Genomic DNA, 17726 nt, shown 5'->3' with positions numbered 1-17726 from the left:
GAGTTGGGTGTGAGATATGGTTATGAAGTTCTTACAAGAGTACTCGTTTATTTGCTAGTCATTGGTTATAGCTTGGTAGAGATTGCCACCTGTGATGGGTAGGTAGCTTTGCCGCTATGATGAGGAGGCAGCAAATAATGTTCTCATAGTTATACTTCATACCAACACCAAACAGGGATAGGATGAAATTCCTAAGTTCATCATCACGAAGTACTGTGATGTTTGCATTTATATTGAATGTATGATGTAATGAGACATTGGGCTTGTGTAATTACCATCAATTATCTAGCAACCTATGGCTTCGCAGCAAGCTCAGTTATTATCTGTGGATTGATAATGTGGTTATTAGTAGTTTAAAATTTTTCTTGATAGATGGTACAACCCACCCAAATGATTCATAAGTGTGTAACCGCTTATGAAGGGTAATAATATGCAACAATGAAGCACTTTGTTACAAGTGTGAAACCACTGCTCTGTTGCAAAGCAGTTTATCAATAGTACCACCATATGTGCGAAGACACTATACCACATCTTCGTTGCAAGATGTTTAAAAGTTTCTTGGAAGGACTCAAGAATAAAAATATATTAAACATGGTCTAGATTTGTTCTTGGACCCATGACACTAGCGCGTAGTCCGCTTGAGAGTAGAGTTTTTGAGGATAAAAACCTTTCTTGAGGGAAAGGAGGGATATCCTCAAATATCACATAAACTCGAATAGTTTTGTGAGTCCAGACAATACTTGAAGGGATATGTCTGGTAATAGCAACAAAGAGTTGTAAGTGATTGGATGTAACTCCAGACACCCGTAGTGGTGCAAGAATCTTTATCAAACATCTCCACATACTATATGGTCCCCGCATATATAGTATGGCATAAGAGATAGGAAGTTTGATTGTTATATTTGAATGGAAATTTTCAAAACTTACATTTACTCTGAGTTGGAGTGGAGTTTAACCATCCGTAGATTGATGGTAGTTAGAAACTCAACAAGATTCTAGAGCATATGCTTGTGCAAAGATGTTACTCTGAGAGGAAGTATCTCTCAACTGTGGAACTAATCCTTGTGATGCATGATTAGATTGGCCGTAGAGCTTTCCAAGGAGAAGTTTTAACAAGTTGGTAATGCAACATGGTAGCGTAGTCTACAAATATCTAGTAGCACAATCTGAGAACTTGCGCTACTAGAGTGCTCTCTAGTACATTAGCTTCTGTGCTAATGACATGATGCAAAATCAAGGCATGAAATTTGCCTTAAGGTTTTGGTTGAAATACCAAATCATGGCTTGTGTGAGCATGATCTTGTATTTACAGAGGTCTGGCGTGCTGTACGCGTACGTACTTTGTCACAGCCGCGCCCACCTTCCTCGCCGGCACATAATGCTAGTCCGGAGAGACTGGCCGTAGGTGCGACGGGTAACGAGGCAAGGTTAGTCCGGAGAGGCTAGCCGAGCCTTCGGGGTATAGTTTTGATAGTCCAAGTGCGGGTCACCCTGGGATTCGAAGACCTATGTAAAAAGACACTTTTATTGGCCTAGTTTGTTTAAGAACGTCCAGACTTATGTGCTGAAATGCAGTAAGTGCCAGGTCAATAAACATGAACGTCTTAAGGTTGGAGGACTACTCCGTTCACTGGAGATTCCTCAAGGGAAATGGGAAACATTTCCATGGATTTCATTACCGGTTTACCCAAGACGAGTCGAAGGAATGACTCGGTGTGGGTGGTAGTGGACAGCTGCAAAGTTTATTACCACGAGAAAACTGTTAAAACGCCACAGTTGGCAAAACTCTTTATTGAACATCTCTACAAGCTATATGGCCTGCCCGCAGATATAGTGTCAGATAGAGATAGAAAGTTCAATAGTCATTTTTGGAGGGAAGTCTTCAAAAAGTTGGATACTACTCTGAGTATGAGTACGGCAGATCATCCGGAGTCTGATGGTCAAACTGAAAAAGTTAACCAAATACTCGAGGATATGTTGCGTTCTTATGTTAGTAAGAAGCAATCTAATTGGGAAGAGTACTTGCCCTTATTGGAGTTTGCCTATAACAGCTCCAAACACTCAGTGACTGGATTTACACCATTCATGTTAATGTATGGATTCCAGCCGAGATCTCCGATGGCTGTAGGCCTAGAAAAGGAGAAGATTCAATCTGTCAAGGATTTCCTTGAAGATATGAATGATATGCTCAAAGCTGTACGCGAGAGCATTCGTAGCGCACAGGATCACGCTAAAACACTTGCCTATAAAGGATGCAGACAAGTGACCTTTGCAGAAGGTGACTTTGTATTTTTAAAGGTTCCTGCGCAGTCAGCAACCATGAAAACGGGAAAGTGTGATAAACTTTCTCCTAGATATTGCGGTCCTTTCAAGGTCCTTAAGATATTGGGGACGTAGCCTACAAACTTGAGTTACCGGAGAGTTCTCAAGTTCATCCTGTCTTCCATGTTAGTAAACTGAAGAAATCAGTTCACGGGTTAGAGGACGTAGTTTCTCTAGATATTTTGGTAGAATTGATCACTCCACCAAAGATACCACATGAACCGGAAAGGATTCTTGGGTATCGAGAGACAGACAAACCCGACATAAATGTACCAGGAGGTACTTGTTAAATGGACAGATAAAGATGAGGAAGTAAAATCTGGGAACGCCGTAGTGCAATTTCCAAAAGGTTTCCCCAGTTTGTTTTCGAGGACGAAAACTCTTCTTAAGGGGGGGGTAATGTCACGTAGGCTGTAATGCCTGTGACCGACGGCAGACCGGATGGCCATGTCCGGGGTTCAGTGGGAGAGGACGCCCATGCGGAGTCATGGGCGGCCAGGCTAGTGTGGACGGCAGGCCACACACTATATAGCCTGGGGGATGAGGGGCAATCCTCATTCTTCCTCTATGGCTGGGTGGTGAGCCAGAGGCCGTCCCCTCTTGTGGTAATGCCCGTAGCGGCGTTACGGGAATGTAACAAATACATAATATCACTAGTTCTGTAATTGGACACTTAAGTGTCCTGAGACACTAAAGTAAACTGAAAAGTTCTTGAATTTTTGTGGGCAATCTATTAAGAGTTTTGAAATGCTTAACATCCACAGATGTTCCTCAAGACCCAAAAAATCCTTGAGATTTTTTAAATTGCACTTTTCTTAGCTTTTGCAAGGCAATATTTTAATTTTCTTAGACACATGCTGATAAAATGCATGATTTTTGTTGTTTTCAAAATAGTAGTAATTTGGACATAACTTTTAGAAGGGACATAGTTTGATCATGAAACTTGGCTTGATGGAAAGCCCATGATGTAAACTAAATCCTAGAATCATCAAACGACAATTATTGGATAAATTTTTGACTCGCTAATATTGAAATGACGTTTATTATATAGGTGGAGCAGGAATTTTTCTCCTTCCATATGCAAGCTAATAATGTAAAACTTAAGGTGCACCCATGTTACATAGGGTAAATACTACTTTGTTTTGAATTTTCCAAAACTTTAGAGCCACTTTTTGGGCCTCTTCTCATACATGGCCTTTTGCGCAACCTGTTTTTAATACATAAAATGTCTAATTATGAGCCTAATTTTGATTTTCATCAAAGGGGAAAGCTGTGTAAGTGCATTATTTGTTGTAATTATAGATGTAGACTACTTGTGCAAGCATAGTTATGATTAGTTTTTGATAAAGATGACCAAATTTTGCATTTTTATTTTTTACAGTTTTTTTAGAACTAGGCGATAAGAACCTACTTAAGTGGAGGCTAAGTTAGTGTCATACACATCAAATTATGGGCTTATTTATCTCATCTCAAGCATGAAAACCAATAATCAACATTATCATTGATAGGGCTACATTATTTTTTAGTGGTGTGATTGAGTTTTGATAATATGCGTTACTTTTGCTGATTTTATGTAACTTTTTTGGAAAAAATTCTAGGAAAGGAAAATGATTTTTTTGGTGAACTTCTACCTCCTTGGACTGATGTATGCTATCAAAATATCTTGGAAAAAATGCTATTGATATCATTGAATTTTTTTTTTGAGAGAACGATGCTTGCATATTTGGAAAAATCCTGAAAAATGTTCATTTTCAAGACAGCTGTTCTTGCTCTCAATGACACTATGAAGATAGTCGCACAACTTGCGATCTCCATCTTCACCACCACTGACTACATCACTAGACATTTGAGCTAGATCGCTTAACGTGATGTAATATGTGATGAAAGTAGGTCAGTGAGTTTTTGGGTGCTCATATCATACTCCCAGGTGTCAGTAGTAGAGGCAAGCGTAGCTGGAGTTGTGTAACCCTGAGAAGTGGATGCATCCCTCTATACATGTTGGCCAGCTTAAAGTCTCATCTCCCAAGTGGTTTCCTTGGTTGGATCTATGATCTTGCGCTAAATTGGTCTGTAGGGGTGAGGAGAACAAGGAACGAGTAGGAGGAAAGAATGTAGGAATATCTATTCTTTTTGCCCAAATTTTACTCGATTTAGGCCTATTTTGTACCCGATTTGGGGCTTCTTTAACTATGGGAAATTTAGGCCTATTTTGTACCCGATTTGGGGCTTCTTAACTATGGGAAATTTTTCCCAGGGTCGACTAGGCCAAGATAGGTCTCATTAGAATCGCAATTGCATAAAACCCATTTTCTTTTGGTTTCTTGGATTCCTCTCGGGATTCTAAGACTTCTTCTCTAGGTCTCGCCTGAAGGAAATTCTCGGATCTTTAAGATATCCTAAATAAAAGCCCTTTTTCTGGCTTTTCCCTCTTTTAGGTTTGTTTCTTTTTTTGTCTCGTTTTTTTTCCCTTTTTTGGAAAGTGTGTGAAATAGCCTAAAAGTGCATGAAAATGTTCCCCTCACTTTTAGGACTCTCTTATGCTCTTTTCAAAAATGAAGAACTAGAATAGTGTGCTCATGCTCCACTCGAGAAAACTAATCGTAATTAACTTTTCATTAATCATGATTAACAATTATATAAATTAACAAATTTGAAAAAAAAAAGGAACTTGCAATTCTATGTATACACACACATACACCTTTTTTTTCTTTTTCTGTTTTCTTCTTTTTTTATTTTTAGAAATTACAAAAATTAAAGAAAACATAGAAAATTAAAAAACTAAAAAAAATAGAGAATTAAAATTTTTAAAAACTGCAAGAAATGGAAAAATTACAGAGAATTAAGAAAAATGCAAAAAATAGAAAAACTCACAAAAATCAAAGAATCGAAAAATGACAAAATTGAAAAAATAGAGATTAGATTAACACTAAATTAACATAAAATAAAAAATCAATGAAAATTGAAATTAACAATAGAGATTAATAAAAAATCAGAGGTTAATTAAATATAGAGATTAAAAAAGGATTTACAAAACTAACAATGCAAAGATTAGAATGTGCAAACTAAGAATGCATTAAAAACTTAAAACGAAGTTGAAAAAATGCAAAAATAGAGAATATCAAAAAATGGGAAAAAAAGATAAAAACTCACAAAAAATAGAGATTAATAATGATTTGACAAAATTGAAACTTGATTAAGCATGAACACAATGAAACACAAGCATAATGCATAAAACAGAAAAAATAGATTTTGTGATTTTGCTGCAAACCTCGTTAGTTCTCGTTAATAGAAAAGATTAAGAAAAACACGAATTTGATATAGACAAAGGAAGATAAGGGTTTAGCAATAGGCTATCCCCGATAGCGATGGTGCCAATTATGTGTAGCTCTCTCACACCATAGAACAATGGAGAGAATGCACGTGTCATGGGGACTTGCCATGCCGCCCTTGTGAGCACACACAAGCTCAACAAGAATTAATACATAGACAAACTTAATACCAATGCAGGCAAGGTTATGTCACCAACCTTGTGTCTACTTGCGTTCGTGGAAACTCCTTGTGTTGCATCGTGGATGTGAGCACTCGCGAGCTCAAACTACCATCACAGCCGCCACATGCCGATAGAAGCTCACCCTCTCTCTCTCTCACACACACTCACTCACACTAACATAGAGCACATAAGCTCATACATACATAAGCAAGAGACGAGAGAAGTAAAGAGAAGAGAACTCGATTGATCATGTAGAGAATGAGGGTTTTTGAGTTACACATGCCTTTATCCAGGACTTCTCTAGGTTTAGGGTTTTAGAGTGGAAAGGTTCACATCCTTTGGGTGGCAAAAGCTAAAATATGTTGTAGGGTTTCCAAAGGTGCCTAAACGAGTCCATATGCCTAAAACAGAAGTAGTAACTCAAAAGAAATAATCTCGTGGTGTCTTTAATAAACAAGCGACAATCACCACATAAAATATCACATACAAATCATAAAATGGGTTTTCTGGCGCCCGTGGCTAAAAATAGGAAAAATAAAAAGGTGGCCGTTGATGATGCCTAAGAGGTCTCCGACGACGAGGGTTAACACATTCTACTACAATCTTGGCCAGTGATGATGAAGAGAGAGACGAGTGTAGAGAATCACACTCAGTAGAGAATTGACAAGACCATGAGATTGGAGAGAAGCCATCTTTGCATTATCTTCATAGATAGATAAGAATACATAGCTTAGAAAGTTGTGGATTCAAAGAGCCTGTGAGCTTGGAGAGTAGAGAGAGCACCTTGGAAATGGCCACAAAAACCCCTTCTTCTTTAGAAGATTGACTTTTATACTCACTTACGAGGGTTCATATTTGGGCATACATTTCACCAAAGTGACTTCGAGATACAACTTGAAACTCTTCTTGAGCCCGTATAGGCAATCATATGTTTACATTGCACTTTGGCATTTACACTCTTGATTTGCAAAAAATAATACTCAAAAATGAAAAAACCCCCAAAATGGCCAAAATTGTGGTGCTGCTGCTTTGAAGCCTTTTACTATTGCTCTCGTTCTCCGAACACATGTTTTCAATGAGAGTATACAACAAAAGTGGAAATCATAGATCCCTCAATTTTAGTGTACCTAAGGAAAGAAGAAATGGGTGTTCAGTCTCTGATTACGTGGACCGGTGGTAGATTTCAGACTTGTGAAGTGTTTTTAATTCCAAACAATGAGAAATACATATTTCACTATATTTATCTCAAAAAATATTAATATTCACTTTGATATTTGCTAATTTTGAGACTTTTTTAGGTCTCATTAGAGCCTTTCTGCTGTGGATGTCATATCCAAGCATTGCTATTTTCTCAATTCTTTGAGAGGGCCAAATGGATCTACGAAGTTGTAAGTACTGATTTTCTGTCTAATATTAGGTATGATATTTTATAATTCAATATTTGTGGATATTTTTGGTTTTATAGATCTCCTAAAAGATTTAATGAGGTTCTTGAGCACTGCCCTCCAATGATTACATACGTCCAAATAGTTGTAAGTAATCTTTCGTCACAAAAGACACTTCTAGCTAGGTTTTGGATGAGATATAAAGTGTTGTAAATCTTATAATTCTTTTGTTCAGAGGTCAATACAAGATGATGCTCACTCTTATGGATGGAGGGTAATTGCCAATGCTAAAAGGCTCATGCAGTTCATTTACATCAATTTAAAAAAAAGAGATCAAGGTGGAAAAGATAATTCATGATTATATGAAATCCTTCAATATTTTTATGTGAAACATCAAACTAATAAGCTCTTCTTTTAATAACCTGACTGCTACATTGCAGACCATCCATGGCATATAAGAGCAAGGATTATCTTATACATGCTGAAGAAAAAATTTCCATTACAAGAAAAAGAGAAAAAGGCATGGCCATCTTAGCATAGTGATAAACAAAGAGAAGTAAGAGGAGATCAAAAAGCCTCCAACCAAGAAGCCTAGAACTGCATCCAAGAAGCCCAAAGCTACCACTGAGGAGCTTAAGGAGGATGTCAAGGAAATTAAGGAGGCCAATAAGAAGGAGTCTAAGGAGACAAAGGAACCCTCAACTCCAAAGAAGGGGGCTGTCAAACCAAAGAAACAACCTCCAAGAAAGAGTCCAAGAATGTAAGAAAAAGTACCTAAAGCAATAATAAGATGTGTGTATACATAAAGAGGTAGACAAGGCTTCACATTGTTTGTTTCAATGTAGATAGGAACAAATCCTGAAGAGTCCTAAGAGAGGAGGCAAGTCCATGTACACTTGCTCCAGTATATGTGAAGCCTTTTTGGGCACCTTCCACCTTATACACTAACTCGATATATATATATATATATATATTGGAAACCTTTTTTGGACTCTAGCTCAATATATGTAAAGTCTATGTGGGCGCCAATCCTTCCAATATATATGTAGGTCCTTGAAGTTCCTAAAAGATGGCAAAACGAATTTTGTAAATATGAGGCGAGACAATTTTGTAAATATGTAGAAGTGACAATATAGTTTTAAAAGCTTAAAAAGTAATTCAACTTGCAGCACCTCATGTTGCCACTATGTAAATAAGACCATCATGGAGCTCTTTTAATGTAATGGTCTTTTCCTTTCTTTTAGGGACCTATAAATCATACGAAATTTTTTTAAAAGAACATTTTCTCATGCAAGAAATAAATGATAGAATAATCCTTTTACCTTTCTTCCTTGGACCTGGAAGATAAATGAATTTGGTATCTAAATGTCTTCATTCTATAGATCCATTCTCACTTGATGCAATGTATACATAGACCTTATCTATAAAATGGTGAGATCTTCATTATTCAGCCATAAATCAATATCCATAATTGGATTCTCACCAAAATCTTCCATGTCTTGGCCTAGGGGCGCTAGTTTTCCATATACATGATGCCATCTATTGTAATAAAATATCATTATGAAGTTTTGTGAGTAATAAGACAATGTAAAATAGAGAATGGAGAGAATTTAAAAGTTTTAATTACACCAAAATGTAGCAAGGTACAATGTGATGGTGCTATCCATCGATGTGCTCTCAAATAGAGCTTAGATGGAGATCTAGATAGACTATGGATAGAGGATGTACTCTAGGTAGAAGATATGGATTCTCTCAAGCATTGGTTACCAAAGCTCATGACAATTATGTCTATATATAGTGTCATATCACATGCCTCTTTGTGAGTCACATGCACCTTGTGTCTCACATGCACCTTGTGACTCACATGTTTTCCTTGTGACTCACATGCACCTTGTGACTTAGTTGCACCTTGTCCCTCATACCTTGGACTCCTAGCTTGGGGTGTTCACTATATGCAAATCCTCTATATCACGCATGTTCAAGGCCTATTTTAAAAAACCCTTGTCTGTGAATTTTTCATGAATAAATCGCACCCTTTTTCTATTCAAGCTGTGAATACCCCCTTTAAATGGTACCCTTCTGTATATAAAAAATGTGTAATAAAGGGATTTAAAAAAACCCTTCTGTTAAACCCACGTGATACACTTTATGAGTGACCACCCTGAGACTCCTAGTTACACTCCTAGTTGCCAGGGAATGGTGATTGAACTATGTTTAATTATTTGAGTTAACCTTGTTAGGTTGTTGATCATTTGACGCAATTGAGGACAATTGCTTCCCCAAACGGGAGGACTGTTTACAGATATATATTTATTCATATTTTTTATGCATTAATAATCTTACAAAATTATGTTTAATTTAATTTATGCAGGATTCAGTTTAATGGAATATGCAAATGGGAACGAAATTAATTCAGTTTGAAGCTTTTTGCAAAGCTTGAGGCTCATTTTCTTGTAGAGAGTGTTTTTCTACCTTGTATAAAATCACACTACCACTACAAAGGGGATTTCTAGACACATACAACATCACACTACCACTACAAAGAGAATTTCTAGACGTGTGCTCATGTAGTAGTGTTCATGTGAGTATAAACATAGTAAGGGCACTTTTTACGCTTTGGGTTTTTCACTCGACATATATTTTAAAAGGTTACCTTATAATTGAGGTTTTTGTATCTTCATAAAGTTTATCATATGAAAGACCTAGAGTGCATATTGTTAAAGATTCAGTTTCTTTTCATCGCTAAATCTTTGTGTTGCGTTGTTCTTGTACACTATTCTATTAAGCAACCTAACAACACTATAACTTTTATACATGGTATAGAAAAAGTTAAGTTTTAGGCCTAAATTACATTTATTGTAAGAAATTTAGGAGTTTTCTAGGATTTTTGGCGACCATATAGTATTTTTTCTAGATTTTTAAAGTTTTTTGACCATAAAAATTCAAAAAATGTCAAAAAACACTAAAATCACCTAAACAAAAGGGACACCTCCACATTTTTGCCTCATTTTCTCAATTTTCCAAAAAAAGAACACTAGTGCCATTTCTAAGCATGGATTGGTGCTCACACAAAGGTTAAGACAAGATTACAGAATAGGATGGAGTTTTATAGTTTGATTGCACTCTTAGATAATTTTATTGCGGGCAAATATGGGAGGAACTTCTTCAACCATATGGAGCATGGCAAAGGTACAAAAAATAATAGCATTTTTACTCAAGATGAGATGTTTGCAATTGAGTTGTTACTCAAGTTTTCAAAACCATGTAGCCTACGAAAGTTTTGTAACATTTTTTTTACGGCGCACCTCTAATGGGGTCTCTCTTTCTCAAAAGTTCCTTGTTATTCAAACTCTAATAATCTTCTTAGGTAGTATTCTCTCATTGAAGAATATTGCATTTAACAAATATGTATTGTCTTCCATTCATTTAGGAAATTTAAAGTCTCTTTTGAATTGGAGTAATAAAGAAGTTTGTTGGGAGTGTGCACATTTGAAAAGGAAATTTGGTGCAAAGATACTAGCGTAAAAGGAAGGACTATGATACATGAAGATACTTGCCACTTATGGGAGGTTAAGAAAAGGCATTTTAATCGAGGTTTTTCTTGTTGTTTAAAGGATTTTTGGATGTTTTGACTTAAAAAAGTTTCCAATATTTCATCTCAATGGAGGTGCACATTGAACCTGGAGTGGAAGAGAGCCTTGTGTCTTGTGTTTGCATCTATGCACAATTTCACGATTCATGTATAGTACAAACATGCATTGGGACACACACAATTTTTACTCGTAAAACCATGTTTCAAAGATAAGATTTTTCTTCATCATAGAATCACACAATGCTTTAATTCCTTCAGAAAACCTATCGAGATTAGAAGCATACTCTCTCAAGCATTTTCTATAATTTTCTCTCTTTTTTCTCACTTGGCCATGGGTAACTAGGTGCTATCATATGATGATATGTACTTTCCATACTTGAATGCAAGTATTAACTATGGAGAGATATGTTCACTCGCCGCCTATCCCCTCCTCTCTCACTATAGTGCTCACGAAAAACGTTTCTCCCAAACAACGGGAAAAAGGGAGACATTGAAAATTAGATATTTTTTGGATCAAAATGATGATATTTGCTCATTTTATAATAAAAAGCAATATACCTACACAAATTTTCTTCAAGACACACTCTTAACTTTATTTTGGATTTTGAACTTTTAGTCGGCAAAAAATACACTAAAGGTCAATGTTTAATGCGCACTTCCCCCCAACCCGACACACACAAAGACACACTCTCTCTCCTCTTTTGATATCAAACATATACAAGTGACAAGTCTTCAAGCCATTATCGAACTTTATATTTTGTGAAAGTTGTAAAGAGGGTGGTCACATTGATCCTCCCAAATCCTCCCCCTCCCCCAAAACACACACTCTCTCTCCTCTTTTGAAATCAAACATATATACAAGTGACAAGCTTGAAATTTGCAAAAAGCATAGTCACATTGATCATAACAGAGCACATAACCAAGGGATGCTTTAAAATATAAACTAGGATTTAGCGGAATGAAAAGGAGCTGATTTTAATCGGCATAAGCTAACACTTCAAAGCTCTTAGCAAAGCCTTCCTTGCACAATAAGAATTTACCCATCCTTTTCAGTTCGTTCTCCCATTGCTTTGTATTAAAAGCCTTAAATCGCGCTGACATGATCCTCCTTCTTGTAAAGCCCTTTTAGCTGCCTTACTTAGAGCTCTTGCATTCTCCCTCATTTCTATCCCTTTCTCACCTTGGATCAATTCTCTCACTTTCTTTTGTATTTCCATTCTAGATACTAGTTTGCCATTACCTTCATCTGCTGTGAATCCCAATCCAATACCCCATTGCTCCTCAAGGCACCTCCGGTTTAATAATTGGTCACCAAATATCGGCCATCCTAGCATCGGGACACCCGCAGTAATGCCCTCGAGAATGGAGTTCCAGCCACAATGTGTCATAAAACCGCCCACTGCAGGGTGAGATAGAACATGCCATTGGGATGCCCAGTCAACCACCACACCTTGGCTCTTGAAACGTCTTGAAAGGGCATCTAATGTGTATTTCTTTGAATTGCCACATAGATCTGGGCGAAACACCCAAAAGAAGGGTTGTTGACTAGCTTCTAACCCAAGGACAAGCTCTTCAAGTTGCTCTTCTGGTAAAGTCACAATCGTTCCAAAGGCAACGTAAAGGACAGATCCATGAGGATGCCCTTGTAGCCAGTCAAGGTGTGAGTGCACCCTACCAATCTCCTTGATCCCCTTGACAATGCTAAATGAAGGTGTGTTTACCAAGGGGCCGAAGACAAGAGGTCGAAATCCTAGGCTTATTCGTAAAGTGTCCAATGTAGTAGCCTCCAATTCATCGAAGGTATTGAGCGCAACCCATGTAGGTTCATAGATGCGTTTGAAGGGTTCCCATGCATATTCATTCGCAAAAGGTGAAGGGAACAACGATTGCACACCAATGCCAACTATTTCGGAGCATTTGAAAGGGGGGACTCCTCGAACACATGCGATGAGTGTTGATTCGTCTGCATGCATGACAATATTATTATTTAGAAAAACGGCTTCAAAATCACAACACAGCTGCCATCACAACTTTATCATCAAAAATGAGAAACTAATCAAGAGAAAGACACAATACCAAAGGAATTGCAAGACTAGGGGGGAACAATTATTGCATTTTTTTCTAAAGCAAATCTTGGAATAGCTCAACTTCTACACTTGAGTTTTCCTGATCAATATAGGCCAACAATCAAGAGGTTCTCATGCTAGTATTGAATATATTGCAAACAAAATGATGCAATGTAACAAATTGCTCATTATCTTTGAATTGATTTTTGTAGCTCAATGATGACCCCCTAGCATGTCCATTCACATACACTAGTGTGAGCACAAGGAGCATCAATTAAGCTAGCCTATATCGTGTTCAAATTCATGATCACCCTTCCCAATTGAATCACCACTTGATGGTATCTAGATAGAAGTGAGTGTATGCTAGCAAAAACTATGTTGTACTCTTGTCGAGGTTTGCATGCCCTTTTACAAACAACTGGCATTTCTTCAATACAACAGAAAATATGCTCCAAAATTAGTGATAGTAGTTACTAACTACTAGAATGTAAGAAACTGGCTCTGAAACTTAAAGGGAAGTTGAAAGTTCATCCCAAATATCTCAATTTCAGCTGGGAAAGTTATTAAGCATAGTGTTTGCAAAAAGAGTAGGATGTAAGTAAACTTCTTGCCTAAAAACTATTAAGCCTTGAAGCTTACAGGCTATTTCATGAATTGGAGTGAAAATACTGACACAATACACTAATACAAATGGATTCGCATATTTCTCTTTTTTTTGGTACATGGATTCACATTTGGCCCAGCTGCCCTTATCTAAAAGGTACCTTGGAGCTGCCCTTCTTCATATTATGCATGTTACGTCTCTGTCACTTATTTCTCGCACTTATTCAAAAAATGACAGCGAGAAAAATATAGATTATTGGCCAATATGAAAAAAGAAAAAGAAAATTGTAGATTATTTACAAGGAAAACAAAGTGCGTTTGAAAAACATGAGATATGTATTAGGCCAGTGTCACAGTTGGCCAAAGAGAGCTGGCCGGGCAGTGTACTGTCACACTAGTGCCTAGTCGGCCAAATCTATAGGGGACCACCCATCACAACAGCCTTGGAGTGGGACCTTGGGTGAACCCCTACAACACATTTCGCGCCTGACTCAGTCCCCCCACCACGACACGCATGACCAGTCTCTACCCCTCGGCCATGTTTGTTTTGGAGACCTGGCCATGACGTGTAAAGACCTTACCGCTAATTGGTCCACCTAGGATGCCGGGCGGTAAGGGGTGTGACATGGGCCTTAGGGGAAAGAAAAAATAGAACTCTCTTTTTTTATTTTGCCTACCTGTACAAGAACACGCGAACAAGAAATAGGGTTACAAGGTAGCATCATGCGGGTGCCTAGCTGGGGGGTTGATATTTTTTTTTTCTTTTTTTAGTTTGGCAGTAGGAGGAGGGAAACGAAGATACCTCTACAAGAACACGCGAGCAAGAAACAGGGTTACAAGGTAGCGTCATCCGGGTGCCTAGCCGAGCAGTTGAACCCTTGGCCTGGGTTACATGACAAACCACCCCAACCACTAGGACAATCGCCCCCCGTTGATTGCCTCTTATACAATAAATCTTTCGCCTGTATCGACTAAAAGAGACTAGCTTGGGATAAACTAGATTTTTATTATTACAATAAAAAAAACTCCGGGAACAAAAGGGGTTTATTTAATTCTATAGGCGTACGTTCATTAATTTTAATCTGTGAGCTAATTAATGGGGCAGTAGAAAAGAAGATTTACCAGGAGGGAGCTGCAGGTGGCCTTGAGTCAAAAGAAGGTTGCAGGCAAAATTGGCAGCATTCTGGGGCCAGAAGGAGAGGGAGGGGATGCCGGCTTCGGCTGCGATGTCCTGCACGAAGACTAGGCGAAAATCGAAGACGAGCAGCGAAACAGGGGGATCCTTTTCGGCAAGGCGCACAAGCAGGCGCGCCACCGCAGCTTTCATTTCTGGCTTGAACGCCTCCATTACCAAGGCAAGAGGATTCTCAAATTCCGTGGGAAGCCCCTCTTCTAAAGAAACCAAGTGTAGATCCCCTTCTTCTTCTCCTTCATCATCATCGTCGTCTCCTGCTCCTTCTCCTCCTCCTCCTCTCTTTGCTTTGTTACTTCTTCGGTTCGAAAATCCTTTAATCCGCGTGTGATTAGCCTGTGTGTTAGCGAAGGTCACCATGAAACCTGCAGAGACGAGCTTCTTTGAAAGCTCCATGAGTGGGTGTATGTGGCCCTGGTAAGGTAAGGGCACTGCTAGCGCATGTGGCTTGCCCTTCCTACTGGTGGCCATTCTTTCGATTAAGAGCTTGGTTTTTGACAAGCTTTCGACACAAGTCAGCTAGCCAGTACCTCTTTCTCCAATTCTATCAAAACCTCCTCCTACGCTTCCATAACCTTCAAATTAGATATACTGGCCTTCTTGAAAGCTCTAAAATTTGGCAAGCTTTACAAGTAATCCAAATGTTTTAGCCAACCACCCCATTTAGAAACACATGAAGTTTGGCTTGATGTGCCCAACTTTTAAAAGATTCTCTTTCAAAAGCTGCACAAAAAGCTTTTCATACACTACTTTCAAAAACTGTGCTATGTGTCTAAAAAGCCAACCTAGCATTATATTATACACTTTTGGAGTTTGGCGTTTAATGCCCAACTTTCAAAAGATTCTCAAACAAGCTGGGAAGATACTTTATAATATATTATACACTTTTGAAGTTTGGCGTTTAATGCCCAACTTTCAAAAGATTCTCAAACAAGCTGGGAAGATACTTTATAATAGGGCCTTAAATTTGAAGACCAAGGCAAGGTTTCATCAAAAATTTATGCAAAGTTTCTCCTTCAACTTGGTCATCAAATATGCCACTTTCTTAACTATATTTAGGTTTCAAAAAAAACTCTTTATCATGTAAATAACATGTAAATAAGTGCATGTATCTCTACAAAATGTATCGTGTAAAGACATACACTTATCACAACAAAATGCACATGCAATATCAATCAAAAATTTAAATTATAAATCTATGGAGGAAGCTCCCATAGCCATGTTTGCTCCATTAATATATTTGATGCTTCCACAAGTTGCATATTGCAGCTGAGAACACCTAAGGCAAGAAAACGCTGGATAGAAATCCATGTGTGAGTGGTCCATCTGGCCGTAGCATTATTGGATACATTTAAGTGCAAAAAGGGCTAAGAAAATCGCAAAACATAGATAATCATAGCTTCTTACTAAATCAAAGTCGAGGAATCGAATCATACCAATGAAAGGAGCTTGGAAGAAAGAGCTTCATGTTGATGTAAAAAGTTTTAAACTCGTTGATGACCGTTAAATACCTTGGTACATTGAGCCGCCTATTGTAAAACAACTAGTCTACGCGATGCAACACTCTTCATCAAAGATCATATCAAATGGGGGGAACACTAGGGATCTCTACATGATATGAGGGAGTCCATGTTAAGTATCGGAATGCCTTGGGTTTGCTGCTGCATAGTTAAGCAGGATCCCTACTCGATATGCGGGAAGGCCTTGAATTTGAAGCCCAAGGCAATGTTTCATTAAAAAATATATGCAACTTTTTCCCTTTAACTTGGCCATCAAATATGCCACTTTTCTAACTATATTTAGGGCTTCAAAAAAAAATCTCTTTATAGTGTAAAGATGTGCATGTATCTTAACAAGATGCACATGCAATATCAAGCAAAAATTTAAATCATAAACTTGGAGATCACTCTCCAAAAAATTAAATAAAATATTTTATAAAATAATATTGGCAGATAAATATTTTACACCACATATATACACCCACACAAAAATTCATGTGATACACAATCTTTGTTACTGTACCTAATCAATATGATTAATATCATAAAAAAACAACATCGTGAATAACAAAAGCTTTTGTGCATTGTAGCAAGACGCGTGCGAGCTTTTGTATATTATGACTAAAAAAAGGATCCCAACTAGAACGTCACGAATGTCATCCTAAGAAATAGTAGTGTTGCTACATTTGGTTGCTTTGAGATGGTGGAGTTTAGCTTGTAGAAAGGGTTCATGTGAGACTTCTTAGACTCACTAGCAATGTAGACGGGAAAGGCTAAGAGTGAGAGAATGCAAAACAACATGGGGTATTTGTGCGAGCGCACTGGGGTAACATGCTACTAACAAGAGCACTGTGGACATTAGCTAGGAGACGACAAAACAAGGAGGTGTTGGGCCACAGAGAATCTATTTATTTTATCATTAATTCTTGAAAGGCTACACATTTTTCGTATTTGATAATATAATTTAGATTATATGTGTGTACCCATACAACTTTGGCACTAAAAACTGGGCTTCATTTTAAAACTTTGGTAACTTAATAGGGTTTCATTGTTGCAACCTTGGGTGAATTTACAGGCATCATTTGAAGCCCAAAAAGGCCTTTGAAGCCCAAAATGGGCTTCAAATTTAAGCATTAAATTATAATAACCCATACTTCAAAGATTTTTGCTATGGGAATATATTTTAAGCCCTCTTTAAAATATTATTCTACCCTCTTAGATAATTTGAGGACACTTGGATTATCTTTACGTCAAGCCAAATTATGTTAATTACTTCAAAGATTTTTCTTTTCTCTCCTTCTCCACAACAGCAAGGTGGCAGCCAATGACTATTATTCTTTTTCTCTCTCAGCAACGCAGCCAAGGCAGGTTCCAGAGAAGCCCTATTTTAAAAAATCTCATCCATTCACGTCATATCTCATCCATTCACATCTATCCCGATTCACATCTATCCCGATTCACATCACATCACATTACATCCATTCACATCACATCTCTTCTATTCACATCTATCCCGATTCACATCACATCTTATCACATCCATTCTCATCACATCTCATCTATTCACATCTATTCCG

At 37.7% G+C, this 17726-nt stretch overlaps 1 protein-coding gene across 1 annotated transcript; it reads right to left on the bottom strand.

Moving 5' to 3' along the window:
• Window positions 1-11356: 11356 nt before the first annotated feature.
• LOC147624848 (UDP-glycosyltransferase 85A1-like) lies at window positions 11357-15398 on the bottom strand. The gene is made up of 2 exons (XM_086818075.1): window positions 14581-15398; window positions 11357-12752 (listed from the first exon to the last, which is right to left on the bottom strand). The coding sequence occupies exons 1-2, from the start codon at window positions 15119-15121 to the stop codon at window positions 11839-11841; spliced, it is 1455 nt and encodes a 484-aa protein (XP_086674201.1). The 5' UTR covers window positions 15122-15398; the 3' UTR covers window positions 11357-11838.
• Window positions 15399-17726: the final 2328 nt, after the last annotated feature.

This window comes from Cibotium barometz, chromosome 24, assembly GCF_041138505.1.
Source record: "Cibotium barometz isolate CiBa-2024 chromosome 24, ASM4113850v1, whole genome shotgun sequence".
Lineage (NCBI taxonomy): Eukaryota > Viridiplantae > Streptophyta > Polypodiopsida > Cyatheales > Cibotiaceae > Cibotium > Cibotium barometz.
This window is presented reverse-complemented; position numbering and strand designations above follow the sequence as displayed.